The following is a 25,014-nucleotide window of genomic DNA, read 5'->3' on the forward strand; positions in this document are numbered from 1 at the left end:
TCCTGTCGCATGGCCGTCCCTGCTCCCTCCTGTCGCATGGCCGTCCCTGCTCCCTCCTGTCGCATGGCCGTCCCTGCTCCCTCCTGTCGCATGGCCGTCACTGCACCCTCCTGTCGCATGGCCGTCACTGCACCCTCCTGTCGCATGGCCGTCACTGCACCCTCCTGTCGCATGGCCGTCACTGCACCCTCCTGTCGCATGGCCGTCACTGCACCCTCCTGTCGCATGGCCGTCACTGCTCCCTCCTGTCGCATGGCCGTCACTGCACCCTCCTGTCGCATGGCCGTCACTGCTCCCTCCTGTCGCATGGCCGTCACTGCTCCCTCCTGTCGCATGGCCGTCACTGCTCCCTCCTGTCGCATGGCCGTCACTGCTCCCTCCTGTCGCATGGCCGTCACTGCTCCCTCCTGTCGCATGGCCGTCCCTGCTCCCTCCTGTCGCATGGCCGTCACTGCTCCCTCCTGTCGCATGGCCGTCCCTGCTCCCTCCTGTCGCATGGCCGTCCCTGCTCCCTCCTGTCGCATGGCCGTCCCTGCTCCCTCCTGTCGCATGGCCGTCCCTGCTCCCTCCTGTCGCATGGCCGTCCCTGCTCCCTCCTGTCGCATGGCCGTCCCTGCTCCCTCCTGTCGCATGGCCGTCCCTGCTCCCTCCTGTCGCATGGCCGTCCCTGCTCCCTCCTGTCGCATGGCCGTCCCTGCTCCCTCCTGTCGCATGGCCGTCCCTGCTCCCTCCTGTCGCATGGCCGTCCCTGCTCCCTCCTGTCGCATGGCCGTCCCTGCTCCCTCCTGTCGCATGGCCGTCCCTGCTCCCTCCTGTCGCATGGCCGTCCCTGCTCCCTCCTGTCGCATGGCCGTCCCTGCTCCCTCCTGTCGCATGGCCGTCCCTGCACCCTCCTGTCGCATGGCCGTCCCTGCACCCTCCTGTCGCATGGCCGTCCCTGCACCCTCCTGTCGCATGGCCGTCCCTGCACCCTCCTGTCGCATGGCCGTCCCTGCTCCCTCCTGTCGCATGGCCGTCCCTGCTCCCTCCTGTCGCATGGCCGTCCCTGCACCCTCCTGTCGCATGGCCGTCCCTGCTCCCTCCTGTCGCATGGCCGTCCCTGCACCCTCCTGTCGCATGGCCGTCCCTGCTCCCTCCTGTCGCATGGCCGTCCCTGCACCCTCCTGTCGCATGGCCGTCCCTGCTCCCTCCTGTCGCATGGCCGTCCCTGCTCCCTCCTGTCGCATGGCCGTCCCTGCTCCCTCCTGTCGCATGGCCGTCCCTGCACCCTCCTGTCGCATGGCCGTCCCTGCTCCCTCCTGTCGCATGGCCGTCCCTGCTCCCTCCTGTCGCATGGCCGTCCCTGCTCCCTCCTGTCGCATGGCCGTCCCTGCTCCCTCCTGTCGCATGGCCGTCCCTGCTCCCTCCTGTCGCATGGCCGTCCCTGCTCCCTCCTGTCGCATGGCCGTCCCTGCTCCCTCCTGTCGCATGGCCGTCCCTGCTCCCTCCTGTCGCATGGCCGTCCCTGCTCCCTCCTGTCGCATGGCCGTCCCTGCTCCCTCCTGTCGCATGGCCGTCCCTGCTCCCTCCTGTCGCATGGCCGTCCCTGCACCCTCCTGTCGCATGGCCGTCCCTGCACCCTCATATCACATTACTGGAGCTGATGTATGACGCTCTGGGAAGTGATAAATTGTACAGTAAAAAATAACCAACCAATCACCTGTCATTTTTTAAACACAGCCTGTAACGTATGACAGTTAGGAGCTGATTGGTTGGTTGTTTATCACTCTCCACTTTGTCACTTACCAGAGCTTAGTACATCTCCCCCTGAGTAACTTCACTGACTTTGAATATTAGGTGACTCATTTTATGACAGGGTGTGTCTGGGTGTAGTAAGATGGTGAACTGACAAATTATGGAAGCAGCTCGATCCCCTTCCAAGATTGACCATGAGATCATCAGCCAGTGTCCAACTTCATTCCCTACCATCCAAATGGGCATAGAGGGGGAATATAACCATGTAGCGAGCCCGCGAGGGGTTAACTTTATTTTTTGGGTGGACTGTGTGGGCAGGCAACTACACTTCCGCCCTCAGTTGACGTCACTTCCAGGTACAGAAACTGAAGTCTTGACGTTATGAAGGTTTGTGTTTGGATGTAGTAAGATGGCTGACTCACTATGACGTTGTTTGTGTCTGGGTGTAGTAAGATGGCGGCGGCGACATACTATGACTGCGCTCTGGGTGCAGTAATATGGCGGCCGCTCACTGTGCTAGGGTGTTGTTCCTTGGTGTAGTAAGATGGCGGACGTGACTTCGTGCGTTCGGCTGTTTCCGGCAGATGGGCGTGGCCTTGGCTTGCATCAGGACCAGCAGGTGCGCCGACATCTCCGGGGAGCGCAGCATCATCTGAGTGGGGAGCTGTCGGGACCTGAAGTAGGGATCCTCCCTGCACCCACATACGCGGCCAGCATGGCTGAGATTACCAACCTCGCACCCAGCTTCGGTAAGCGTCGTCTTCCTCCAGACAGGCCCACAAGGGCTCGGCCCTGATAAACAGCCTGTGGCCCCTGATGATGTACAGATACAGGCTGTGGTCCCTGGGCTGGTAGAGGGTCCTAGGCCCATGATATACAGATACAGGCTGTGGTCCTTGGGCTGGTAGAGGGTCCTAGGCCCATGATATACAGATTCAGGCTGTGGTCTCTTGGCTGGTAGAGGGTCCTAGGCCCATGATATACAGATACAGGCTGTGGTCCTTGGGCTGGTAGAGAGGGTCCTAGGCCCATGATATACAGATTCAGGCTGTGGTCCCTGGGCTGGTAGAGGATCCTAGGCCCATGATATACAGATTCAGGCTGTGGTCTCTTGGCTGGTAGAGGGTCCTAGGCCCATGATATACAGATACAGGCTGTGGTCCTTGGGCTGGTAGAGAGGGTCCTAGGCCCATGATAAACAGATACAGGCTGTGGTCCTTGGGCTGGTAGAGAGGGTCCTAGGCCCATGATATACAGATACAGGCTGTGGTCCTTGGGCTGGTAGAGAGGGTCCTAGGCCCATGATATACAGATTCAGGCTGTGGTCTTTGGGCTGGTAGAGAGGGTCCTAGGCCCATGATATACAGATACAGGCTGTGGTCTCTGGGCTGGTAGAGAGGGTCCTAGGCCCATGATATACAGATTCAGGCTGTGGTCCTTGGGCTGGTAGAGGGTCCTAGGCCCATGATATACAGATACAGGCTGTGGTCCTTGGGCTGGTAGAGGGTCCTAGGCCCATGATATACAGATACAGGCTGTGGTCCTTGGGCTGGTAGAGGGTCCTAGGCCCATGATATACAGATTCAGGCTGTGGTCTTTGGGCTGGTAGAGGGTCCTAGGCCCATGATATACAGATACAGGCTGTGGTCCCTGGGCTGGTAGAGGGTCCTAGGCCCATGATATACAGATACAGGCTGTGGTCCTTGGGCTGGTAGAGGGTCCTAGGCCCATGATATACAGATTCAGGCTGTGGTCTCTTGGCTGGTAGAGGGTCCTAGGCCCATGATATACAGATACAGGCTGTGGTCCTTGGGCTGGTAGAGAGGGTCCTAGGCCCATGATATACAGATTCAGGCTGTGGTCCCTGGGCTGGTAGAGGATCCTAGGCCCATGATATACAGATTCAGGCTGTGGTCTCTTGGCTGGTAGAGGGTCCTAGGCCCATGATATACAGATACAGGCTGTGGTCCTTGGGCTGGTAGAGAGGGTCCTAGGCCCATGATAAACAGATACAGGCTGTGGTCCTTGGGCTGGTAGAGAGGGTCCTAGGCCCATGATATACAGATACAGGCTGTGGTCCTTGGGCTGGTAGAGAGGGTCCTAGGCCCATGATATACAGATTCAGGCTGTGGTCTTTGGGCTGGTAGAGAGGGTCCTAGGCCCATGATATACAGATACAGGCTGTGGTCTCTGGGCTGGTAGAGAGGGTCCTAGGCCCATGATATACAGATTCAGGCTGTGGTCCTTGGGCTGGTAGAGGGTCCTAGGCCCATGATATACAGATACAGGCTGTGGTCCTTGGGCTGGTAGAGGGTCCTAGGCCCATGATATACAGATACAGGCTGTGGTCCTTGGGCTGGTAGAGGGTCCTAGGCCCATGATATACAGATTCAGGCTGTGGTCTTTGGGCTGGTAGAGGGTCCTAGGCCCATGATATACAGATACAGGCTGTGGTCCCTGGGCTGGTAGAGGGTCCTAGGCCCATGATATACAGATACAGGCTGTGGTCCTTGGGCTGGTAGAGGGTCCTAGGCCCATGATATACAGATTCAGGCTGTGGTCTCTTGGCTGGTAGAGGGTCCTAGGCCCATGATATACAGATACAGGCTGTGGTCCTTGGGCTGGTAGAGAGGGTCCTAGGCCCATGATATACAGATTCAGGCTGTGGTCCCTGGGCTGGTAGAGGATCCTAGGCCCATGATATACAGATTCAGGCTGTGGTCTCTTGGCTGGTAGAGGGTCCTAGGCCCATGATATACAGATACAGGCTGTGGTCCTTGGGCTGGTAGAGAGGGTCCTAGGCCCATGATAAACAGATACAGGCTGTGGTCCTTGGGCTGGTAGAGAGGGTCCTAGGCCCATGATATACAGATACAGGCTGTGGTCCTTGGGCTGGTAGAGAGGGTCCTAGGCCCATGATATACAGATTCAGGCTGTGGTCTTTGGGCTGGTAGAGAGGGTCCTAGGCCCATGATATACAGATACAGGCTGTGGTCTCTGGGCTGGTAGAGAGGGTCCTAGGCCCATGATATACAGATTCAGGCTGTGGTCCTTGGGCTGGTAGAGGGTCCTAGGCCCATGATATACAGATACAGGCTGTGGTCCTTGGGCTGGTAGAGGGTCCTAGGCCCATGATATACAGATACAGGCTGTGGTCCTTGGGCTGGTAGAGGGTCCTAGGCCCATGATATACAGATTCAGGCTGTGGTCTTTGGGCTGGTAGAGGGTCCTAGGCCCATGATATACAGATACAGGCTGTGGTCCCTGGGCTGGTAGAGGGTCCTAGGCCCATGATATACAGATACAGGCTGTGGTCCTTGGGCTGGTAGAGGGTCCTAGGCCCATGATATACAGATTCAGGCTGTGGTCTCTTGGCTGGTAGAGGGTCCTAGGCCCATGATATACAGATACAGGCTGTGGTCCTTGGGCTGGTAGAGAGGGTCCTAGGCCCATGATATACAGATTCAGGCTGTGGTCCCTGGGCTGGTAGAGGATCCTAGGCCCATGATATACAGATTCAGGCTGTGGTCTCTTGGCTGGTAGAGGGTCCTAGGCCCATGATATACAGATACAGGCTGTGGTCCTTGGGCTGGTAGAGAGGGTCCTAGGCCCATGATAAACAGATACAGGCTGTGGTCCTTGGGCTGGTAGAGAGGGTCCTAGGCCCATGATATACAGATACAGGCTGTGGTCCTTGGGCTGGTAGAGAGGGTCCTAGGCCCATGATATACAGATTCAGGCTGTGGTCTTTGGGCTGGTAGAGAGGGTCCTAGGCCCATGATATACAGATACAGGCTGTGGTCTCTGGGCTGGTAGAGAGGGTCCTAGGCCCATGATATACAGATTCAGGCTGTGGTCCTTGGGCTGGTAGAGGGTCCTAGGCCCATGATATACAGATACAGGCTGTGGTCCTTGGGCTGGTAGAGGGTCCTAGGCCCATGATATACAGATACAGGCTGTGGTCCTTGGGCTGGTAGAGGGTCCTAGGCCCATGATATACAGATTCAGGCTGTGGTCTTTGGGCTGGTAGAGGGTCCTAGGCCCATGATATACAGATACAGGCTGTGGTCCCTGGGCTGGTAGAGGATCCTAGGCCCATGATATACAGATTCAGGCTGTGGTCCTTGGGCTGGTAGAGGGTCCTAGGCCCATGATATACAGATACAGGCTGTGGTCTCTTGGCTGGTAGAGGGTCCTAGGCCCATGATATACAGATACAGGCTGTGGTCCTTGGGCTGGTAGAGAGGGTCCTAGGCCCATGATAAACAGATACAGGCTGTGGTCCTTGGGCTGGTAGAGAGGGTCCTACGCCCATGATATACAGATACAGGCTGTGGTCCTTGGGCTGGTAGAGAGGGTCCTAGGCCCATGATATACAGATTCAGGCTGTGGTCTTTGGGCTGGTAGAGGGTCCTAGGCCCATGATATACAGATACAGGCTGTGGTCTCTGGGCTGGTAGAGAGGGTCCTAGGCCCATGATATACAGATTCAGGCTGTGGTCCTTGGGCTGGTAGAGGGTCCTAGGCCCATGATATACAGATACAGGCTGTGGTCCTTGGGCTGGTAGAGGGTCCTAGGCCCATGATATACAGATTCAGGCTGTGGTCTCTGGGCTGGTAGAGAGGGTCCTAGGCCCATGATATACAGATTCAGGCTGTGGTCCTTGGGCTGGTAGAGAGGGTCCTAGGCCCATGATATACAGATTCAGGCTGTGGTCCTTGGGCTGGTAGAGAGGGTCCTAGCCCATGATATACAGATTCAGGCTGTGGTCCTTGGGCTGGTAGAGAGGGTCCTATGCCCATGATATACAGATTCAGGCTGTGGTCTTTGGGCTAGTAGAGAGGGTCCTAGGCCCATGATAAACAGATTCAGGCTGTGGTCCTTGGGCTGGTAGAGGGTCCTAGGCCCATGATATACAGATACAGGCTGTGGTCCCTGGGCTGGTAGAGGATCCTAGGCCCATGATATACAGATTCAGGCTGTGGTCCTTGGGCTGGTAGAGAGGGTCCTATGCCCATGATATACAGATTCAGGCTGTGGTCCCTGGGCTGGTAGAGGATCCTAGGCCCATGATATACAGATACAGGCTGTGGTCCCTGGGCTGGTAGAGGATCCTAGGCCCATGATAAACAGATACAGGCTGTGGTCCTTGGGCTGGTAGAGAGGGTCCTAGGCCCATGATATACAGATACAGGCTGTGGTCTCTGGGCTGGTAGAGGGTCCTAGGCCCATGATATACAGATTCAGGCTGTGGTCCTTGGGCTGGTAGAGGGTCCTAGGCCCATGATATACAGATTCAGGCTGTGGTCTCTGGGCTGGTAGAGAGGGTCCTAGGCCCATGATATACAGATTCAGGCTGTGGTCCTTGGGCTGGTAGAGAGGGTCCTATGCCCATGATATACAGATACAGGCTGTGGTCCTTGGGCTGGTAGAGAGTCCTAGGCCCATGATATACAGATACAGGCTGTGGTCTCTGGGCTGGTAGAGAGGGTCCTAGACCCATGATATACAGATTCAGGCTGTGGTCCTTGGGCTGGTAGAGAGGGTCCTAGGCCCATGATATACAGATTCAGGCTGTGGTCTTTGGGCTGGTAGAGGGTCCTAGGCCCATGATATACAGATACAGGCTGTGGTCCTTGGGCTGGTAGAGGGTCCTAGGCCCATGATATACAGATACAGGCTGTGGTCCTTGGGCTGGTAGAGGGTCCTAGGCCCATGATATACAGATTCAGGCTGTGGTCTCTGGGCTGGTAGAGAGGGTCCTAGGCCCATGATATACAGATTCAGGCTGTGGTCCTTGGGCTGGTAGAGAGGGTCCTAGGCCCATGATATACAGATTCAGGCTGTGGTCCTTGGGCTGGTAGAGAGGGTCCTAGCCCATGATATACAGATTCAGGCTGTGGTCCTTGGGCTGGTAGAGAGGGTCCTATGCCCATGATATACAGATTCAGGCTGTGGTCTTTGGGCTGGTAGAGAGGGTCCTAGGCCCATGATATACAGATTCAGGCTGTGGTCCTTGGGCTGGTAGAGAGGGTCCTAGGCCCATGATAAACAGATACAGGCTGTGGTCCTTGGGCTGGTAGAGGGTCCTAGGCCCATGATATACAGATACAGGCTGTGGTCCTTGGGCTGGTAGAGGGTCCTAGGCCCATGATATACAGATACAGGCTGTGGTCCTTGGGCTGGTAGAGAGGGTCCTAGGCCCATGATATACAGATACAGGCTGTGGTCCTTGGGCTGGTAGAGAGGGTCCTAGGCCCATGATATACAGATACAGGCTGTGGTCCTTGGGCTGGTAGAGAGGGTCCTAGGCCCATGATATACAGATACAGGCTGTGGTCCTTGGGCTGGTAGAGAGGGTCCTAGGCCCATGATATACAGATTCAGGCTGTGGTCTCTGGGCTGGTAGAGAGGGTCCTAGACCCATGATATACAGATTCAGGCTGTGGTCTTTGGGCTGGTAGAGGGTCCTAGGCCCATGATATACAGATACAGGCTGTGGTCCTTGGGCTGGTAGAGGGTCCTAGGCCCATGATATACAGATACAGGCTGTGGGCCTTGGGCTGGTAGAGAGGGTCCTAGGCCCATGATATACAGATTCAGGCTGTGGTCCCTGGGCTGGTAGAGAGGGTCCTAGGCCCATGATATACAGATACAGGCTGTGGTCCTTGGGCTGGTAGAGGGTCCTAGGCCCATGATATAAAGATACAGGCTGTTGCAATTGTGGTTCCCGGGACGCTGATATACAGGTACAGGCGGTGGCTATGGAGATCCAGGGCCCCTGGGTTATGGGGGTCCTGGGCCCCGATATACAAATGCAGGCACTGGTTTTCTGTGCTGTTGGGGTCCTGGACCCCTGATAGTTTGTGACCCCCTGTACTCTTAATATACTACCAGTCTACGGCCCCAGAAGCGTGGGGGATCCTGGGCCTATGATAATCAGTAAGAGGGAGACATCGGCACCAATCTATGGCGCCAGGAATGTAAGGAATTGTGTGAGCCTAAAATGCAGATGGTTTGTGGCCCCTGGCTTACCATTAGTTGATGGACTTAGGATTGCAGGGGTTCCTGTGGCCCCAGGAATTGTCAGTTTAAGGCCGCTGGTTAGAAACGTTCTGTAGCGTTGTTTTACATTTCTTTCATGCAGATTTTCCATGTCTTATGTATTACAGAACCATGCTTTATAGGGGTGTATCAGAGCATGTAATATATGTATCTCTGGTATAGGATGTGTATCGGAGCAGTGTAATATGTGTATCTCTGGTATAGGATGTGTATCGGAGCAGTGTAATATGTATATCTCTGGTATAGGATGTGTATCGGAGCTGTGTAATGTGTGTATCTCTGGTATAGGATGTGTATCGGAGCAGTGTAATATGTGTATCTCTGGTATAGGATGTGTATCGGAGCAGTGTAATATGTGTATCTCTGGTATAGGATGTATACCTGAGCTGTGTAATATGTGTATCTCTGGTATAGGATGTGTATCGGAGCTGTGTAATATGTGTATCTCTGGTATAGGATGTATACCTGAGCTGTGTAATATGTGTATCTCTGGTATATGATGTGTATCGGAGCAGTGTAATATGTGTATCTCTGGTATAGGATGTGTATCGGAGCAGTGTAATATGTGTATCTCTGGTATAGGATGTGTATCGGAGCTGTGTAATATGTGTATCTCTGGTATAGGATGTGTATCGGAGCTGTGTAATATGTGTATCTCTGGTATAGGATGTGTATCGGAGCAGTGTAATATGTGTATATCTCTGGTATAGGATGTGTATCGGAGCAGTGTAATATCTGTATCTCTGGTATAGGATGTGTATCGGAGCTGTGTAATGTGTATCTCTGGTATAGGATGTGTATCGGAGCAGTGTAATATGTGTATCTCTGGTATAGGATGTGTATCGGAGCTGTGTAATATGTGTATCTCTGGTATAGGATGTGTATCGGAGCAGTGTAATATGTGTATCTCTGGTATAGGATGTGTATCGGAGCTGTGTAATATGTGTATCTCTGGTATAGGATGTGTATCGGAGCTGTGTAATATGTGTATCTCTGGTATAGGATGTGTATCGGAGCAGTGTAATATGTGTATCTCTGGTACATGATGTATACCTGAGCTGTGTAATATGTGTATCTCTGGTATAGGATGTGTATCGGAGCTGTGTAATATGTGTATCTCTGGTATAGGATGTGTATCGGAGCTGTGTAATATGTGTATCTCTGGTATAGGATGTGTATCGGAGCTGTGTAATATGTGTATCTCTGGTATAGGATGTGTATCGGAGCAGTGTAATATGTGTATCTCTGGTATAGGATGTGTATCGGAGCAGTGTAATATGTGTATCTCTGGTATAGTATGTGTATCGGAGCAGTGTAATATGTGTATCTCTGGTATAGGATGTGTATCGGAGCTGTGTAATATGTGTATCTCTGGTATAGGATGTGTATCGGAGCAGTGTAATATGTGTATCTCTGGTATAGTATGTGTATCGGAGCAGTGTAATATGTGTATCTCTGGTATAGGATGTGTATCGGAGCAGTGTAATATGTGTATCTCTGGTATAGGATGTGTATCGGAGCAGTGTAATATGTGTATCTCTGGTATAGTATGTGTATCGGAGCTGTGTAATATGTGTATCTCTGGTATAGGATGTGTATCGGAGCTGTGTAATATGTGTATCTCTGGTATAGGATGTGTATCGGAGCTGTGTAATATGTGTATCTCTGGTATAGGATGTGTATCGGAGCAGTGTAATATGTGTATATCTCTGGTATAGGATGTGTATCGGAGCTGTGTAATATGTGTATCTCTGGTATAGGATGTGTATCGGAGCTGTGTAATATGTGTATCTCTGGTATAGGATGGGAGTGAGCTGTGCCCGTCTGTCACCCTGAGGCTGGGAGTGAGCTGTGGGCGTCTGCCACCCTGAGGCTGGGAGTGAGCTGTGGGCGTCTGTCACCCTGAGGCTGGGAGTGAGCTGTGGGCGTCTGTCACCCTGAGGCTGGGAGTGAGCTGTGGGCGTCTGTCACCCTGAGGCTGGGAGTGAGCTGTGGGCGTCTGTCACCCTGAGGCTAGGAGTGAGCTGTGGGCGTCTGTCACCCTGAGGCTGGGAGTGAGCTGTGGGCGTCTGTCACCCTGAGGCTGGGAGTGAGCTGTGGGCGTCTGCCACCCTGAGGCTGGGAGTGAGCTGTGGGCGTCTGCCACCCTGAGGCTGGGAGTGAGCTGTGGGCGCCTGTCACCCTGAGGCTAGGAGTGAGCTGTGGGCGTCTGCCACCCTGAGGCTGGGAGTGAGCTGTGGGCGTCTGTCACCCTGAGGCTGGGAGTGAGCTGTGGGCGTCTGTCACCCTGAGGCTGGGAGTGAGCTGTGGGCGTCTGCCACCCTGAGGCTGGGAGTGAGCTGTGGGCGTCTGTCACCCTGAGGCTGGGAGTGAGCTGTGGGCGTCTGTCACCCTGAAGAAAGTACAATACAGAGTGAGGCGACGCATCGGTAATGGTATTGTCTTGCATTTATTTATTTGGGTGATGGAGAACGTAATATGACGAGGTGATAACGTTTAGGACGTCTTTATTAGATTTAGGCAGAGAGGCCTCAGAATATGCTGTGATAGATGGATTAGTATTCGCTTTTCCAGTCTATTACGCCTCTGAAATGTACTTCTCGTCTCCGCAGAGATGTCTCCCATCGCAGCAGGATTCATCGGCGCTGCCATCCTGGTCGTGTCTGTCTCAGTGACTGTTTTTGTTTGGACCTGCTGCCGCAGCCGGGCTGAGAAGAAGTATAAGAACCCACCTTACAAATTCATACACATGCTGAAGGGCATAAGTATCTATCCAGAGACTCTAAGCAACAAAAACAAAAATATCCGAATTCGGAGAGACAAACATCCCACGGACGGTGACCTTCCCCGGGGAAATCTATTGCTGGAGAATGCGGAAGCCGGTCTAATGAGTTCTGAGAAAGGTCCCAACGGGCTTGCCACTGCCATGAGCCAGCTACCGGTCAACGTGAACTATGGGGACGAAGTAAGCCCAAGTCAGAGTATGACCACAAGTGGGAGCAAGACCCCATCCCCTTCCTCCCCAGATGAGGAACTCATGCTTGGGACGCTGACACTCTCTGTAGATTATAACTTCCCAAAAAAAGCGCTGGTGGTGACCATACAAGAGGCGCACGGTCTTCCTGTGATGGACGAACACTCTAACGGATCTGACCCTTACATTAAGATGACCATCCTGCCAGATAAGAAGCATCGGGTGAAGACTCGGGTCTTACGGAAGACTCTCGATCCCGTCTTTGACGAAACCTTCACGTTTTACGGTGTTCCGTACAGTCAGCTTCAGGATTTAATCCTGCACTTCCTGGTGTTGAGTTTTGACCGCTTCTCGCGAGATGATGTCATCGGTGAAGTTATGGTGCCGTTGGCCGGGGTGGACCCCAGCACTGGTAAAGTGCAGTTAACCAGAGACATCGTGAAAAGAAACATTCAGGTGAGAATTTGCAACATTAGCAATTACCTGTGAGCAGAACCGCTTGCTGGTAAATGTACATGGTGCCATCATTATTTCCCCTATTTGGCATTGATTATCATTAGGTTCATTGTAACGATGGCCGGCCGGCGGCAGTAACAGCTGTTCTTTATGATCACAGAAATGCGTCAGCCGCGGAGAGCTGCAGGTATCCCTGTCTTATCAGCCAGTCGCACAACGGATGACGGTTGTTGTATTGAAAGCCAAACACCTGCCAAGGATGGACATCACAGGCCTCTCAGGTAGCAGCTATTTATCCACGCTCCAAATATGTTACATGGACTGTGATCAATATGTATTCTATGAGTGTGATATACGCCTACCGCTCTCCATCCTGCCATTCCCTTACACCCCCTGTCCCAGGCTCCTACCGCTCTCCATCCTGCCTTTCCCTTACACCCCCTGTCCCAGGCTCCTACCGCTCTCCATCCTGCCTTTCCCTTACACCCCCTGTTCCAGGCTCCTACCGCTCTCCATCCTGCCTTTCCCTTACACCCCCTGTCCCAGGCTCCTACCGCTCTCCATCCTGCCTTTCCCTTACACCCCCTGTCCCAGGCTCCTACCGCTCTCCATCCTGCCTTTCCCTTACACCCCCTGTCCCAGGCTCCTACCGCTCTCCATCCTGCCTTTCCCTTACACCCCCTGTCCCAGGCTCCTACCGCTCTCCATCCTGCCTTTCCCTTACACCCCCTGTCCCAGGCTCCTACCGCTCTCCATCCTGCCTTTCCCTTACACCCCCTGTCCCAGGCTCCTACCGCTCTCCATCCTGCCTTTCCCTTACACCCCCTGTCCCAGGCTCCTACCGCTCTCCATCCTGCCTTTCCCTTACACCCCCTGTCCCAGGCTCCTACCGCTCTCCATCCTGCCATTCCCTTACACACCCTGTCCCAGGCTCCTACCGCTCTCCATCCTGCCTTTCCCTTACACTCCCTGTCCCAGGCTCCTACCGCTCTCCATCCTGCCTTTCCCTTACACCCCCTGTCCCAGGCTCCTACCGCTCTCCATCCTGCCTTTCCCTTACACCCCCTGTCCCAGGCTCCTACCGCTCTCCATCCTGCCTTTCCCTCATACTAACCACCATGTACTTCCGCTCTACTGTCTCTGTATCTCACATCTACATCTGTCCCTTCTCCAGTCCTCCTTATCACAGTCTCCTGCCACTCTCCTGTCTCTGTATCTCAGCCTCTCACATCTGTCCCTTCTCCAGTCCTCCTTATCACAGCCTCCTGCCGCTCTCCTGTCTCTGTATCTCAGCCTCTCACATCTGTCCCTTCTCCAGTCCTCCTTATCACAGCCTCCTGCTGCTATTGAGAGTCCCGTCATACTGATACAAAGCCTCAGTTACTTCATTTTCCCTACATCTGTTTTCAGATATTTCATTCATTTTTTCCACCATAAATGTGCTAGATATTGGATAGTATAATTTGTGAGTTTTATTTCTCCCTTACAGATCCATATGTAAAGGTAAATGTCTATTATGGTCGGAAGCGGATTGCAAAGAAGAAGACTCATGTGAAAAAGTGCACGCTAAGCCCCGTCTTCAATGAGTCCTTTATCTACGACATCCCTACAGACCTGCTCCCGGATATCAGCATTGAGTTCCTTGTCATCGACTTTGATCGCACCACCAAGAACCAGGTGGTGGGCCGGCTAATCCTAGGGGTGCACAGTGTCACTGCCAACGGCATTGAACATTGGCGGGAGGTCTGTGATAACCCCAGGAAGCTGATAGCCAAGTGGCACAGCCTGAGCGAGTACTAGGGGCTGCTGCTTCTCACATATGGGCAATTTAGCAGGGTGAAAGGGATAAAGCAGGGCATAGAGGTGGCATAACGCGTGCTGGAACCAGAAGGGCAGGAGAGAGTCATTTTTGCGTAATCCTGTGTAACCCTCCAGTGACTGAGGCACCTTTAGATATCGTACTCAAGATTTGCCGAACACTGAAGGCAGTAACCTTGTTTTAGTGTTAGATCAAACTTTTTTTTTAGGCAGTCGATTCTTACGATGTTTTTCAGGACATTATAACATTTATTAACTAAACACCAAGAGAACACAGTTCTCATTCTATGTATTCATATACAAACTATAATCTTTTGTTTGCATGTTTAAGGCAGATACTGTTTGGCCTGTGTCTCTAGAAGCCCTGTGCATGTAAACTCCACTAACCTGTTCTCTGGTGGCGAGGGTCCGTGACCGCGAGACAATCCTGGTCTTGTGTGTGGCGACCCTTTCATTAGTCCAGTGGGATTACAGGACAAGAGTCCAATATGTTTGGCTTCGTGTTGTCCTCTTTCTGTGGATTGCGGCTGAGTAGGTTGAGTTGACCATAAGCTGGGCACTTCGGCTCCTGCAATTGGAGGTGTAAGCTCTTGGGCTCTGCTCGATGAGTCAGGTATATTTAATTACAAGCTCTGTGCGTTTTTTTATTTCTGCTCCTGAGACCTCCTTCATGAACAGATAAATAACTCATTAAAATGAGTGACCCCCACCCCCCGTCCATTGAGACATGAATCAATGGTTTATTGACTGATATGTCTTCACCTCTCGTTCTATGTTCGATCGTTGTAGGTTTGTATCGTGAGATAATACCTAGGATCAGGATGTACAAAGCAGAAACCACAGAAATCTGATCCCTCGAAACGCGTCGTGGTTGCCTCATAAGTCCGTCTTTCCATATGTACTCCTGAAATAGGCCCATCCCAGCTGTGTCACATGACTGATCCTGAATGTGATCAGTTGTGTGCTAGCTAATGAAGCTATGGGGACACTCCTGTCACGTCACGCATCCCAGTAGAAGAGAGCTGTAATAGAAGCTTTCATGGGAACTAATGGAGTTTGGCAATGTATAGAATCCTCTCCACACACTCTTCTAGAGTAGAAACATTGGCTCTATGCATTGTGAATAGATAATAATACAAGGTGCAGAAAGAAAACTCCACGCGTTTCGCTTCCTGTATGAAGAAGGCTTTTATTTCTTCATTACCATTTCTGGGATACACTTGCTATCCTAGAAATGAGGGAAACCTGTGCTATGATGTGTTTGCTCCTTTACTGTTTATGTAATGGATTCCTATACGTGCACAGCTCTGCCGCATAGCGCCTCGGTCAAATTACTTATTTCTAAACATGTTTTCAGAAACGCAAGAAGCATTTTTGTGATTGGCTGATCACACTGTCTCTCCATATATGCTCCTGCAACAGGCCCAGCCCAGTTGTCACATGACTGATCTTGAATGATCCATGATTGGTTGTATAACAGCCAATGAAGATATGAGGATCACTACGGTAAGAGGAGGCTGTTGCATTTTCGCCGGTCTGGTTTCGGGATAAATGTAATTACACTGTTGTCAGTCAGTTCAGTTGCTGAGATTTACTGATTACTGACTGGAGTAACCTCTCCTGAGGGATGAGGACATAGATAAAGGCCATAGTGTGTCACGGGATCATCGCCGAACCCACCCACAGATCACATCCTATCACTATGTGCGTCTCTCGGCAGTCCCACCCACCCACCCACACATCACATCCTATCACAATGTGCGTCTCTCGCCAGTCCCACCCACCCACAGATCACATCCTATCACAATGTGCGTCTCTCGCCAGTCCCACCCACCCACACATCACATCCTATCACAATGTGCGTCTCTTGACAGTCCCACCCACCCACACATCACATCCTATCACTATGTGCGTCTCTTGGCAGTCCCACCCACCCACACATCATATAATATCACAACGCACGTCTCTCGCCAATCTCACACATCACAACCTATCACAACGCATGTCTCTCGCCAGTCTCACACATCACATCCTATCACATCGTACGTCTCTCGCCAGTCTCACTCACATCACATCCTATCACAACGCACATCTCTCGCCAGTCTCACTCACGTCACATCCTATCACAACGCACGTCTCTCGCCAGTCTCACTCACATCACATCCTATCACAACACACGTCTTTCGCCAGTCTCACTCACACATCACACCCTATCACAACGTACGTGTCTCGCCAGTCTCACTCACACATCACATCCTATCACAACGCACGTCTTTCGCCAGTCTCACACATCACATCCTATCACAACGTACGTCTCTCGCCAGTCTCACTCACACATCACATCCTATCACAACGCACGTCTTTCGCCAGTCACTCACACATCACATCCTATCACAACGCACGTCTCTCGCCTGTCTCACTCACACATCACATCCTATCACAACGCACATCTCTCGCCAGTCTCACTCACATCACATCCTATCACAACGCATGTCTCTCGCCAGTCTCACTCACACATCCTATCACAACGCACGTCTTTCGCCAGTCTCACTCACACATCACACCCTATCACAACGTACGTGTCTCGCCAGTCTCTCACACATCACATCGCACGTCTCACACATCACATCCTATCACAATGCACGTCTCTCGCCAGTCTCACTCACACATCACATCCTATCACAACGCACGTCTTTCGCCAGTCTCACTCACATCACATCCTATCACAACGCATGTCTCTCGCCAGTCTCACTCACACATCACATCCTATCACAACGCATGTCTCTCGCCAGTCTCACACATCACATCCTATCACAACGCATGTCTCTCGCCAGTCTCTGTTCCTCTACCTGGAGATGAGGTCTCCAGCAAGCTTGTATATCGCTCTTTGTTATATTGCTGTCTCCCTGTAACCTCAGTGCCCTCTCCATGGCTTCCTTCTATGTAACCTCTGTGTGGTCTCTCTCTGCACTCTCAGGAAGATCATCTCTCTCTCTCAGCTCATGTTGCTCTCCCTTGTCTCCTAACGTATCAGTGTGCACTCACCCGACATTGTGTCTGTACCATTCAGCTCATCTTTCTGTGGTCTCATGTTAGCCTGTTCTGTCACTATATTCTTATATTCCTGTACCCTGGGGTAAGGTTCTGATCCCCCCCCCCCCTGTACCCTGGTATAAGTTTCCGATCCCCCCCCCTGTACCCTGGTATAAGGTTCTGATCCCCCCCCCCCTCCTGTACCCTGGGGTAAGGCTCTGATCCCCCCCCTATACCCTGGTGTAAGGCTCTGATCCCCCCCCTATACCCTGGTGTAAGGCTCTGATCGCCCCCTATACCCTGGTGTAAGGCTCTGATCGCCCCCTATACCCTGGTGTAAGGCTCTGATCCCCCGCCCTGTACCCTGGTGTAAGGCTCTGATCCCCCGCCCTGTACCCTGGTGTAAGGCTCTGATCCCCCGCCCTGTACCCTGGTGTAAGGCTCTGATCCCCCGCCCTGTACCCTGGTGTAAGGCTCTGATCCCCCGCCCTGTACCCTGGTGTAAGGCTCTGATCCCCCGCCCTGTACCCTGGTGTAAGGCTGAGATATCTGGCCGGATGTGGCACATTTTCGCAGTATAATAGAGATGTCTCTCTCCATCTCGGATGTGCTCTGTGGATGATCAGCTTCCCCCCCCCCGGCCCCCTCTCTCCTGGCTCATTGTGATTCTATGAATGATTCCAGTCCGGGGGATAATGAGGTGGAGATTCCTTCCCAGTGTATCCCGTGTCCCAGCTGCATAAGATAGAAGTAAGAAGCAGGGTCTCCCTCCTCCCCTTATGTGCGGTGCCTCGGCCGTTCTTCTCACACTGTGTTTCCACTAGTGATATAAAGGCGTTACGGTGTGTGATCCTGCATACAGCTGTGCGCTTACTTAATACTACTATGTAATGCTTCTACTTTGGATTTGTTAACACACAAATAAAGATTGATTCACTTGAATGATGTCATGTGATTTTTTTTCTTACCACTCTGTAACCCATTCAGGTGATGCCACGCAGTAGTACTGCCCCTTATACACATTATGCCACGCAGTAGTACTGCCCCTTATACACATTATGCCACGCAGTAGAAGTGCCCCGTATACACATGCCACGCAGTAGTACTGGCCCTTATACACATTATGCCACGCAGTAGTACTGGCCCTTATACACATTATGCCACGCAGTAGTACTGGCCCTTATACACATTATGCCACGCAGTAGTACTGGCCCTTATACACATTATGCCACGCAGTAGTACTGGCCCTTATACACATTATGCCACGCAGTAGTAGTGGCCCTTATACACATTATGCCACGCAGTAGTAGTGGCCCTTATACACATTATGCCACGCAGTAGTAGTGCCCCTTATACACATTATGCCACGCAGTAGTAGTGCCCCTTATACACATTATGCCACGCAGTAGTAGTGCCCCTTATACACATTATGCCACACAGTAGTTCTGGCACTTATACACATGCCACGCAGTAGTTCTGGCATTTATACACTTTATGCCACGCAGTAGAAGTGCCCCGTATACACATTATGCCACGCAGTAGAAGTGCCCCGTATACACATTATGCCACGCAGTAGAAGTGCCCCGTATACACATTATGCCACGCAGTAGAAGTGCCCCGTATACACATTATGCCACGCAGTAGAAGTGCCCCGTATACACATTATGCCACGCAGTAGAAGTGCCCCGTATACACATTATGCCACGCAGTAGAAGTGCCCCGTATACACATTATGCCACGCAGTAGTACTGCCCCGTATACACATTATGCCACGCAGTAGTACTGCCTCGTATACACATTATGCCCCCCCTTCAGCAACTCACCACCCCGTGTACCTCCTGAGGCCTCTTGCCTCCCCCCTGTGTGTCATCAGCAGCCAGCAGGTGTGGATTTGGGGCCGGGCCGCCAGCTAATTATAGCTAGTGCATTGGCTGACATGGGCAGACAGTGCCGGCGCAGTTGAATCTGGCGTCGGTCGCGAGCCAGATGGAGCTCATGGACCGGCAGCGAATCAGGAGCCACCACTGCTGATTGGCTGTCGGTTTGCCAGCTCTAATTGCCTTGCGAACCGGCACCAGTTTCAAATAGCGCCGGCATTGTCTGTCCATGTTTGCCGGCTGGTGCACTAGATGTCGTCAGCTGGCGGGCCGGCACCAAATTGACACCCAGGCACTCCTCGGCGGCCCGGACTGGACCAGCCCACCTTGTGTACGTGACTGGGTGCAGGGACAGTGGCGGGCCACAGAGGCAGCGCGGGCACCATAGCAGCCTCACCCCTTGCACCCATGGTAGTTATGGCACTGTTGGCATGCATGTTGGAAAGCACTGGGGTCCTTATCAGGATGAATGGATTGGGGTTATAGGTGAGGACTATGTAACAAAGGCTGCAGGTGTCCTTCAGGGTCCAGTCGTCAGCCTGGGCAACGCCGGGTACCCCAGCTACTCACATAATAAATCCCTATTTGTAATCGTCTGTCTTAAATCACAGGCGCAAAGTGGTGGGACAGGAGGGCGACCTATTCCTCAGAAATGACCTGATGACAAAGGGGGCATTACAAAGAGGGCGGGGGCCTGTACCCGAATGACGTCTAAAGGCCCCCATACACTGTGCCATATAGCAGCCGATCCCACGGATTGGTACATAATGCTGCTATATCGTACCGTGTGTGGGCACATCATCGGCCAGTGCGCGCTCCCGTGGTATCGTATGTCACACCTCCAGGTCTTACATGCTGTACATGAGATCTGGTGCTGCGATGTGCGATCCCGTGCAGCGCTATGCGGGGGGGAGGGCGTGCTGGCATACGGACAGCGGATCGCGCCGTGTGTGGGAGCTGCATCTAGGTCAGACATTAGCGCAAGTTGTGGCTCATCTGGTGACTGTTGCGTTTTGCACTTGCTCCGCCCTGTACATAAGGGGACATGAATGGGGTTTGGAGGTGGAGTGTGAATGCACCCAATGTACAGTAAGGGCGTATTGACCGGATGGCATCTAAAATGGCCACATAAAAAGCACATACGCCTCTTTTTGGAGGGACAGGACTTCTGGGTACTCAGACCCTGGTGCAAATTGCCAGATGATGACCAACTTGGCCCCCGTCTGACTCACGTGTCTTATACACACCCAGTAATGCAAATGTGTAACTGAGATAAAGGAGGATTACAGCGTACAGAGCATTACACACAGCAGGATTACAGCGTACCGAGCATTACACACACAGCAGGATTACAGCGTACAGAGCATTACACACACAGCAGGATTACAGCGTACAGAGCATTACACACACAGCTGGATTACAGCGTACTGAGCATTACACACACACAGCAGGATTACAGCGTACTGAGCATTACACACACACACAGCAGGATTACAGCGTACTGAGCATTACACACACACAGCAGGATTACAGCGTACAGAGCATTACACACAGCAGGATTACAGCGTACTGAGCATTACACACACACACACACAGCAGGATTACAGCGTACAGAGCATTACACACACACACAGCAGGATTACAGCGTACAGAGCATTACACACACACACACACAGCAGGATTACAGCGTACAGAGCATTACACACACACACAGCAGGATTACAGCGTACAGAGCATTACACACACACACAGCAGGATTACAGCGTACAGAGCATTACACACACACAGCAGGATTACAGCGTACAGAGCATTACACACACAGCAGGATTACAGCGGACAGAGCATTACACACACACACACAGCAGGATTACAGCGTACAGAGCATTACACACACAGCAGGATTACAGCGTACAGAGCATTACACACACACAGCAGGATTACAGCGTACAGAGCATTACACACACAGCAGGATTACAGCGTACAGAGCATTACACACACAGCTGGATTACAGCGTACTGAGCATTACACACACACAGCAGGTTTACAGCGTACTGAGCATTACACACACACACAGCAGGATTACAGCGTACTGAGCATTACACACACACAGCAGGATTACAGCGTACAGAGCATTACACACACAGCAGGATTACAGCGTACAGAGCATTACACACACAGCAGGATTACAGCGTACTGAGCATTACACACACACACAGCAGGATTACAGCGTACAGAGCATTACACACACACACACACACAGCAGGATTACAGCGTACAGAGCATTACACACACAGCAGGATTACAGCGGACAGAGCATTACACACACACACACAGCAGGATTACAGCGTACCGAGCATTACACACAGCAGGATTACAGCGTACAGAGCATTACACACACAGCAGGATTACAGCGTACTGAGCATTACACACAGCAGGATTACAGCGTACCGAGCATTACACACACAGCAGGATTACAGCGTACCGAGCATTACACACACAGCAGGATTACAGCGTACCGAGCATTACACACACACAGCAGGATTACAGCGTACCGAGCATTACACACACACAGCAGGATTACAGCGTACCGAGCATTACACACACACAGCAGGATTACAGCGTACAGAGCATTACACACACAGCAGGATTACAGCGTACAGAGCATTACACACACAGCAGGATTACAGCGTACCGAGCATTACACACACACACACACAGCAGGATTACAGCGTACCGAGCATTACACACACAGCAGGATTACAGCGTACAGAGCATTACACACACAGCAGGATTACAGCGTACTGAGCATTACACACACACAGCAGGATTACAGCGTACCGAGCATTACACACACACAGCAGGATTACAGCGTACAGAGCATTACACACAGCAGGATTACAGCGTACAGAGCATTACACACACAGCAGGATTACAGCGTACTGAGCATTACACACACACACAGCAGGATTACAGCGTACCGAGCATTACACACACACAGCAGGATTACAGCGTACCGAGCATTACACACACACAGCAGGATTACAGCGTACAGAGCATTACACACACAGCAGGATTACAGCGTACCGAGCATTACACACACAGCAGGATTACAGCGTACCGAGCATTACACACACAGCAGGATTACAGCGTACCGAGCATTACACACACAGCAGGATTACAGCGTACCGAACATTACACACACACACACACACAGCAGGATTACAGCGTACAGAGCATTACACACACACACAGCAGGATTACAGCGTACCGAGCATTACACACACACAGCAGGATTACAGCGTACCGAGCATTACACACACACACAGCAGGATTACAGCGTACAGAGCATTACACACACAGCAGGATTACAGCGTACCGAGCATTACACACACACAGCAGGATTACAGCGTACAGAGCATTACACACACAGCAGGATTACAGCGTACAGAGCATTACACACACACACACACAGCAGGATTACAGCGTACCGAGCATTACACACACAGCAGGATTACAGCGTACCGAGCATTACACACACAGCAGGATTACAGCGTACTGAGCATTACACACACACAGCAGGATTACAGCGTACTGAGCATTACACACACAGCAGGATTACAGCGTACAGAGCATTACACACACACACACACACAGCAGGATTACAGCGTACAGAGCATTACACACAGCAGGATTACAGCGTACAGAGCATTACACACACAGCAGGATTACAGCGTACTGAGCATTACACACAGCAGGATTACAGCGTACAGAGCATTACACACAGCAGGATTACAGCGTACAGAGCATTACACACACACAGCAGGATTACAGCGTACAGAGCATTACACACACACAGCAGGATTACAGCGTACAGAGCATTACACACACACACAGCAGGATTACAGCGTACAGAGCATTACACACACACACAGCAGGATTACAGCGTACAGAGCATTACACACACACAGCAGGATTACAGCGTACAGAGCATTACACACACACAGCAGGATTACAGCGTACAGAGCATTACACACAGCAGGATTACAGCGTACAGAGCATTACACACAGCAGGATTACAGCGTACCGAGCATTACACACACACACACAGCAGGATTACAGTGTACTGAGCATTACACACAATGCGTATACACTGCACTCCCATATACAGAGAACATAGTTATTATTACCAGTTACTATCAGTAACACCGCACTATGGGGCGTTGGTCTCTTCCTCCCCCTCTTATCTTATATATAATATATGTGTGTTATACCTGCTAGGGTGTGTATGTGTGTGATAGGGTTACATAACCAGTGTATACACTGTACTCCCATATACAGAGAACATAGTTATTATTACCAGTTACTATCAGTAACACCGCACTATGGGGCGCTGGTCTCTTCCTCCCCCTTATCTTATATATAATATATGTGTGTTATACCTGCTAGGGTGTGTATGTGTGTGATAGGGTTACATAACCAGTGTATACACTGTACTCCCATATACAGAGAACATAGTTATTATTACCAGTTACTATCAGTAACACCGCACTATGGGGCGCTGGTCTCTTCCTCCCCCTTATCTTATATATAATATATGTGTGTTATACCTGCTAGGGTGTGTATGTGTGTGATAGGGTTACATAACCAGCGTATACACTGCACTCCCATATACAGAGAACATAGTTATTATTACCAGTTACTATCAGTAACACCGCACTATGGGGCGCTGGTCTCTTCCTCCCCCTTATCTTATATATAATATATGTGTGTTATACCTGCTAGGGTGTGTATGTGTGTGATAGGGTTACATAACCAGCGTATACACTGTACTCCCATATACAGAGAACATAGTTATTATTACCAGTTACTATCAGTAACACCGCACTATGGGGCGCTGGTCTCTTCCTCCCCCTCTTATATATAATATATGTGTGTTATACCTGCTAGGGTGTGTATGTGTGTGATAGGGTTACATAACCAGCGTATACACTGTACTCCCATATACAGAGAACATAGTTATTATTACCAGTTACTATCAGTAACACCGCACTATGGGGCGCTGGTCTCTTCCTCCCCCTTATCTTATATATAATATATGTGTGTTATACCTGCTAGGGTGTGTATGTGTGTGATAGGATTACATAACCAGCGTATACACTGTACTCCCATATACAGAGAACATAGTTATTATTACCACTTACTATCAGTAACACCGCACTATGGGGCGCTGGTCTCTTCCTCCCCCTTATCTTATATATAATATATGTGTGTTATACCTGCTAGGGTGTGTATGTGTGTGATAGGGTTACATAACCAGCGTATACACTGTACTCCCATATACAGAGAACATAGTTATTATTACCAGTTACTATCAGTAACACCGCACTATGGGGCGCTGGTCTCTTCCTCCCCCTCTTATCTTATATATAATATATGTGTGTTATACCTGCTAGGGTGTGTATGTGTGTGATAGGGTTACATAACCAGCGTATACACTGTACTCCCATATACAGAGAACATAGTTATTATTACCAGTTACTATCAGTAACACCGCACTATGGGGCGCTGGTCTCTTCCTCCCCCTCTTATCTTATATATAATATATGTGTGTTATACCTGCTAGGGTGTGTATGTGTGTGATAGGGTTACATAACCAGCGTATACACTGTACTCCCATATACAGAGAACATAGTTATTATTACCAGTTACTATCAGTAACACCGCACTATGGGGCGCTGGTCTCTTCCTCCCCCTTATCTTATATATAATATATGTGTGTTATACCTGCTAGGGTGTGTATGTGTGTGATAGGGTTACATAACCAGCGTATACACTGCACTCCCATATACAGAGAACATAGTTATTATTACCAGTTACTATCAGTAACACCGCACTATGGGGCGCTGGTCTCTTCCTCCCCCTATTATCTTATATATAATATATGTGTGTTATACCTGCTAGGGTGTGTATGTGTGTGATAGGGTTACATAACCAGCGTATACACTGCACTCCCATATACAGAGAACATAGTTATTATTACCAGTTACTATCAGTAA

At 51.2% G+C, this 25,014-nt stretch overlaps 1 protein-coding gene across 2 annotated transcripts; it reads left to right on the forward strand.

The window, feature by feature from the left end:
- Window positions 1-2,319: 2,319 nt before the first annotated feature.
- SYT11 (synaptotagmin 11) lies at window positions 2,320-18,023 on the forward strand. 2 transcript variants are annotated; one of them, XM_088465199.1, is made up of 4 exons: window positions 2,320-2,483; window positions 11,413-12,230; window positions 12,391-12,514; window positions 13,720-18,023. In XM_088465199.1, exons 1-4 carry the CDS (start codon window positions 2,450-2,452, stop codon window positions 14,028-14,030), a joined length of 1,287 nt encoding a protein of 428 aa, XP_088321325.1. In that variant the 5' UTR covers window positions 2,320-2,449; the 3' UTR covers window positions 14,031-18,023. The 2 variants fall into 2 exon arrangements, with proteins under 2 accessions (XP_088321325.1, XP_088321326.1); XM_088465200.1 differs by having other exon boundaries at window positions 12,391-12,511.
- Window positions 18,024-25,014: the final 6,991 nt, after the last annotated feature.

The sequence above is a fragment of the Taudactylus pleione genome, unplaced genomic scaffold (genome assembly GCF_031769625.1).
Source record: "Taudactylus pleione unplaced genomic scaffold, aTauple2 ptg001907l, whole genome shotgun sequence".
NCBI lineage: Eukaryota > Metazoa > Chordata > Amphibia > Anura > Myobatrachidae > Taudactylus > Taudactylus pleione.

Coding starts and splice junctions, on each gene's coding strand:
- SYT11 (XM_088465199.1), top strand. CDS start 2,450: ATGGCTGAGATTACCAACCTCGCACCCAGCTTCG. Junction 2,484..11,412: donor CAACCTCGCACCCAGCTTCG/GTAAGCGTCGTC, acceptor TCGTCTCCGCAG/AGATGTCTCCCATCGCAGCA. Junction 12,515..13,719: donor CATCACAGGCCTCTCAGGTA/GCAGCTATTTAT, acceptor TCTCCCTTACAG/ATCCATATGTAAAGGTAAAT.